At 30.6% G+C, this 6,884-nt stretch overlaps 1 protein-coding gene across 1 annotated transcript in view; it reads right to left on the bottom strand.

Annotated features, from left to right (window-relative positions):
* The window catches only part of LOC106471128 (ubiquitin-like modifier-activating enzyme 1), a 79,645-nt gene that overhangs the window by 17,089 nt on the left and 55,672 nt on the right, over positions 1–6,884 (bottom strand). Inside the window, exons 11-13 of the mRNA XM_013931716.2 lie at positions 5,033–5,134; positions 3,863–4,118; positions 516–598 (exon numbers count right to left, since the gene is read on the bottom strand). Coding sequence (XP_013787170.1) covers positions 516–598; positions 3,863–4,118; positions 5,033–5,134 — 441 coding nt within the window. The remainder of the gene's footprint in view (positions 1–515; positions 599–3,862; positions 4,119–5,032; positions 5,135–6,884) is intronic.

The following is a 6,884-nucleotide window of genomic DNA, read 5'->3' as shown; positions in this document are numbered from 1 at the left end:
CAGTATAATTACTTTCATGGTTACGAACTGGGTGGATCTTACCCAACCCATAACGGTAGGGTTAAAATGTTAACTGGAATACATTGGGCATTTTTGGGACATCTAACAAGGAATTTTTGTAAATTTTCCTTAATCTTAAATTGTCTTTTCACCAATATATAATTCACTACAACTTATGCATTTCAAAAGACACATTACGTTCTAAGAATTGCAATTAAACGAGTTATTAACTCTTTCACCTCGTAACCATTTTGTGCTTGTTATAGTTTTCATGCTATAACTTTTAAATTAGTAAGCGTCGAAATTTGGCACATTAGAATGCTTTCAAATGCAAAATATCAAATTTTGTTATTAAGTCTTGAGGTTTGTAGAGCAATGTTTTTCTCATGGCTATATATAGTGTAGTACAAATTAGGAATGCTTGCTACAGATTTTTAAACTGATATTTATGATGATGGCATTAGTTTTTTTTAACTGTAAAATACATAAATAAAAACTGAAAAGTTCTTTCTTACTTGAACATTCCCTTTGGTTCCAAGAGTTCCAGACTCAAGCAGAGGCTTGCGATAGAATACACACCTTCTATCCATGTATATTCCTGAAAGCAATCATGAATGTATTTGATATTACACTACACATATCAATTAATAAGTTACTTTACACCAAATTAATTAAAATATGGCACAAAGACCTATTAAGGAGGGGGGGCACTATATTGGATTTCTATGTTTGAAACACTCAGATCAATTTGCCAAATTTATCTGTATATTTATATTATAAAGATAAAAGAAGTAATTTAACTTCAAATTTGACATAAGTTAGTCAGATACATACAAACTAGTTGAACATGTCAAACTCAGGTCTAGACTGTTGGATATACAAGACTGTTTAGTTCGAGAGTTTTTATTTAGTGATTTAATATTTAATGATTAATTAGTGTTCATAACAAGAGCATTTAAACTTAATTATTTTAAAAGCAATAGTTGTGACCATAACTTGGTACGAGTCGTACGTTATGTACACAATTTGATAGTTATACTAGGCTTTAGTAATATTGTTGACGTCACATTACTCAAACCTTCTGTATTTTTCTCGATACCTTAAGTAAGTATTGTTACATCATAACATCTCGTAGTTTGTAGAAAAAGTGAGGTTCAATAAAGAAAAGTTACTTATTTAAGAAAAGCAAACGTAAAGTTAACAAGTATGTGGCCTTAATGGGTGATTTCTAGTAAATTTTACAGCTGTATTGTAACAACAGAAATAGGAAAAATAATTTGTCTTGTCAATTGAGTTCTAAAGTAGCTGAACCAGCTTGCATGGACTTTTGAAGAGAGAAAAAAAAAGTATTTAAAGCTCTAGATACAGCTGTGGTAACCAAGAAGCTAAACATAAAGTTAGTGAAAGTGAAGTTAGACTGTGATTGTTAGTTTAGCTGTAAGAAGCAATATTTTAAAGCGAATTTGACAGTTTAGTAGATATAAGGAGAATAATTCATCTTTTCAACCTGCCTGTGTGGACTTTGATGAAAAGGAGACAATTTTTTTTAAAGTTCTAGATACAACTGTGGTAACACACAGGGTAACGTAAGTGAATTTATTGCAGATTGTACAGTAAGAAACGGAGTAGAGAGAAAAATAAATTCATCTTGTCAGTTGGATTCTAAAGTAACAACTTGTCTGTGTGGACTTCTCACAAGAAAATTGAGTTTCAGACACAACTGTGATATCTTATAATGTAAAGAATTTTTGTACATACATTTAACTTGTTTGAGTATACTATTTTAAAACAAGTGGATTGTGTGTTGTTCGTTTATTGTTCGATTTTATTGCCAACAAGTCACAGACACCTACTGTAAAAGAATCCCAGCCCATATACAAAACACTGACATAGACTTTACATAAATACTCATGTCAAAACACTTCTCAAGTACCTTCAACACTATAAAACAAATTTTCTTGTTTATAAACCTATTTTAATTGGATGAATCTTGAAATTTTTTTTATAAACTTTGAAATAATGCTTTTTTTAACCAAGGATAATCAAAGCAAACTTTGGACTGTAATTGTTATTAAAGTAGGGCTTGTCATCTACTATAAAACTATATAGAGGAGATTTAAAACTTTAACTCAATAAACAAAGTTTAAAAATGTTTTGCCAGTGTTTATTTGGTAGTTTCACAGCTATAACGGCTTTGAAAAATATGTTGAGGAACTGAAATATGTATTCTGTTTTTCAAAAGTTATCAAAGTATTCCATAATGCTTACCAAAATTTGAGTTAAAAAAGTGTTTAATTTTTCGTTAAGTTTCTCTTCACTTGTTTAGCATAAATTGTTTAATTGTTTGAAGTCACAAAGAGGACCCATGTTTTGTTTTTACATATAACTCTTTCTCCTAAAGTCTTACATGTAGAATGTTTGTACTTTCAGAAAAATAGCAGATACGATTCCCAGGTAGCAGTTTTTGGTGAAGAGTTTCAAAATAAGCTTGCTTCGTTGAAGATCTTTGTAGTAAGTTAATATTTCTTGATTATATAAATTTGTTTCACGATTTATTTAACTCTTCTTGAAGCAGCAAACGTGTTATTCCACTTTTCAATTAATATTAAAATCTTTGGATATATACGTTATTGCTATATTACTTAGTGGTAATCGATCAAAATTAAGTGAGGGTTACATTAATGATGAGAAAATTGCATGATCTGGCTTTTGGCATATCACTTCACAGTGAAAAAATATGCTTTTTTTTATTCTAACATGGCTATGTATTTTCTGTGTATATCAACTTGACCAGTGATCGTGAATCTTAAAATAATTGAAATATGACTCCACAGAAAGAAATATTTCTTTAAGAACAGTTTTGAACCCAGACATTATATTTCTTTCAGGTTGGGGCTGGTGCCATTGGCTGTGAGTTAATGAAAAACTTTGCAATGATGGGGATAGCTTCAAGTGATGCTGGTATGATTTATATTACTGACATGGACATCATTGAAAAATCAAACCTTAACCGACAGTTTCTCTTCAGGCCGTGGGATGTAGGCGTAAGTACCTGTCCAAAATTTATTTATTAATATTTGACATAGTCTTACACTTGATAAAAAATTAGCATTGTAATGCAGTAATAGGCTTTTTGGTAGCAGTAAATGTGGTAACTTTTTACACTTTCACCAACTTGAAATTTAGTTTACTGTTCAAAAGTTAATCTGAATCTTTATTTTTCTTAAAAAATATTTTGGTCACTGAATAGTTTGTTAGCATGTATCATCATTTGTATTAATTTTGTTGATTTGTCTGCAGCATTGAAGAAAGTCGTTTTATAAATCCTGGTTGAGGACATTCAGAGTTATGTTTTTTAAGTTTCTAGTATGTTATTGAGAAGTTTGGATAATATTTAATATTGTGCCACCAGTTTTTGTTTACTGTCATGTGCCTTATTAGGAATCCCAGATTTTGAAAAAAGTGTTTAATTGTTTATTACAAGAGAGTTTTACTCGTAGCCAAGTCATCACCGGAGCAAAGATGTGTTCCCATGAATCATCAACTAAAAATATTTTACATCATGCACAAGATGATAAGACTGCAGAAGTCCAAAAAATGTTTTGGGCATGTACTTTAGAGTGAGTAACTCCAAAATATACATTAAATTGGAATAATGGGCTGTGGTGATTAATGCAATACTTGAACCAAATTATGAAAGCATTTTTGAACACTGTTAGCATACACACACACACATAACAAAAGGAATACATTATCTGTATCATTTGTAATAAGAGTAAACGATGATTCAAGTTCAACCCACACTATATATTGTGTGAAGTTGTATTAGATACAAAGTTAATTTTATGATTAAAATTATAACTTGTTTGATATATTGCTAATTTTTCATGAGCAGAAGCTAAAGTCTGAAGTTGCTTCTGAGGTTGTAAAGAAGATGAATCCTGACATTCATGTGACTCCACATCAAAACCGAGTTGGTCCAGATACAGAGAAAGTGTATGATGATGACTTTTTTGAGTCCTTGAACGGAGTGGCCAATGCTTTAGACAATGTAGATGCCAGTAAGAAATTTTCTCTCCTTCATAAAGTAAAGTGACAATAATAATGGATATAGATGCCTTGAGTAAGATGTACAACATTTAAACCATTGAAAAATGGGAATTTTTACAGTATATGTAACAGTGCAAATTGATTACTGTTTAGGTCCTGCATATTTAATTTCAATATTGCTATAGATTTTGCAAGTATGTTAATTTGTAAAGATTTTAGTTTTAAGTTCTTGATCATCAAAAGTTTTTTTCAATTTTTGGTGTTTGTGTAAGTTTTGTAGTTCCAGTAATACAAATCATTATAACAGGCCAAACACCAATCCAAACTATTATTCGAGAATGAAATAGTTACCAAATTAAACAAAATACATGTATAAAAATTTGCCCCTTTTTTTAATTCTACAAACATTCTAATAAAATACATTTGCATTGCAACTGTAATGAAACCAGAGTGTAATTACAAGTTTACAAGATTCCACAATATCAAATACGAGTGAAAATTAATTTAAAAATTAACCAATAAAATCATGGAATCTTTTCCCTCCCACAATTTGGATCTAAGTATTTAAAATTAATGTTCTTTAGTAGCTTTGGTTCAAAAGGTCAGTGCAAGTAATAAAAACAACAATTATACTCTTTTCTACATACATATGTCAAAGATAAAAATGTGTTAGTCATACAAAAATCTTTCAAAGAAGGCACACCTACGCTGTTTAACAGAGTTATTTTTCTGTATATGTAGAATTTTTCTAATGATTCTTGTTCAACAAAGTATAATTTGTTTTTATTTTAATAAGAAATGCTTCATATATTAATCTAGATTAGGACAAAAACTGTGATAAAAAATTTAAACACAATCCAATAATTCACACAATCCAGTGAAATGTTAAACTCTTCAAAAACTGTTTGAACAGAAGAAGACTCAAAATATCTTTGATTGTTTGATATAATCAAACACTTAACTAAGAAACTGAAGAACTTACAGGCTTTGCCGATTCCTCTGAAACAGTCTGATCTTCGGGTAAACATTCAAGGGCATCAAAATAAAACCACTGATAAATCGGGTGAAATTTCCCACTGCATGCCTAAGAATAAGATAATGCTTTGTTTAATTGCATTTGAATATCAATTCACAAAATAAATAATTTGTTTTCTAGAACACTATTTAAATCAAGTGTTTAGATTCTATACAACAGAAATACTGAAGAAAAAAAAATGTTCTAGCTCTACAACCATTATGAAAAAAACATAACAGAGAAAAGTCATTTTGTATTCTTCTAAAAACAGAAATATCAACAAACGTAGTATTTATAAAACTATAACAAGGATATTCATGGTCTAAACCACACACATACATACACAACTGCATAGTTAAAACTAATATTAACACTGTACCATGCAGATCCATTAGATACACTTATCATAAAAAGCTACCAAAATAACAAAAACATTTAATAAATCAATAAAAATACCAGCATCATTTAATACTAATGATACATATTCCTTGTCTGTAAGTCAGTACTTCAGAAATTAAAACTTTGATAATTATGAGATGGATGCTGAGTAAACACCACATTGCAACATCTCCCTTACATTTTAGTAATTGTTACAATCCTATAATGATAATGCCATTTTTAAAAACCTTTCTGCACATGTTACTGAGTTATATTCAAAACTTAATTAAACCACTTTAATATCAATGTATTCTAATGAAATTATTATTACAGTTCATTACAGTTCAAAATTTTACATTGTCTTAGTTTTTATTCCTTTATTTCAAAAGAAACATTGAAAGCAATAATGAAATCTCTCAGTTTTGTGTCACATGGGCTATAAACGATGTTCAAATTTGGTAAAGTATAGCTTGAAGCACGAGGGGTAGTCACGTACAAGTAAGTTTAGAGCTTGAAGCACGAGGGGTAGTCACGTACAAGTAAGTTAGAGCTTAAAGCACAAGGGGTAGTCACATACAAGTAAGTTTAGAGCTTGAAGCACGAGGGGTAGTCACGTACAAGTAAGTTTAGAGCTTGAAGCACGAGGGGTAGTCACGTACAAGTAAGTTTAGAGCTTGAAGCACGAGGGGTAGTCACGTACAAGTAAGTTTAGAGCTTGAAGCACGAGGGGTAGTCACGTACAAGTAAGTTTAGAGCTTGAAGCATGAGGGGTAGTCACGTACAAGTAAGCCTAGACAAGAATGTAGTTTACTTGACCTCCTGACATGCATGTTTCAACGTACTATCACTGAATGCAGTAGAAATAAGAAGTAAATTTTGTCAACCTCAGACATGTGCCATGCCCACCAACATGTTGAACTTCAAAAGTTATATGTACGTGTTTAGAGTTATTAGAAAGAGTTCATTTTTACATTATAATCCAACAATGGTTACTTTGAAATTGGCACTCTGGTAGATGTAACTGCTTGTACCATTGTTGGCTGCTTCTGTTGTTTCTTGTCTAAATATCTTATGGTTACAGAGACAGTTAAATTGTACTTATGTTTTACTTTTATTTGTTAGTTAATTATGCATTCTTTGTATTTTAAAATTCATATTTGAAAGGTTTAATAATTTTTATAAAATAACCAAAGCTTCTCCTCATTCTGCAAGGCTAACATTACCAAGCTCAAATCAATAGATTCTGCCATATGCTAAGGTATCTATCTCTACTGTTCATAATGTTCTATCAACCAAGGGTACCCACTGATGTGTTGACATAAATAATCAACGATAAAGAATAGGAAAGGAAAATAAAACATCAAACAAACTATAAGTGAAAATTCGATGACGAGGAACCCACTTTGAGACTAATAATGGCTGGAGACGGCTTAAATGGGTA

Source organism: Limulus polyphemus, unplaced genomic scaffold (genome assembly GCF_000517525.1).
Source record: "Limulus polyphemus unplaced genomic scaffold, Limulus_polyphemus-2.1.2 Scaffold4424, whole genome shotgun sequence".
NCBI classification, from domain to species: domain Eukaryota; kingdom Metazoa; phylum Arthropoda; class Merostomata; order Xiphosura; family Limulidae; genus Limulus; species Limulus polyphemus.
Note: the sequence above shows the minus strand (reverse complement) of the source record. Positions and strands in the feature narration are given on the sequence as shown.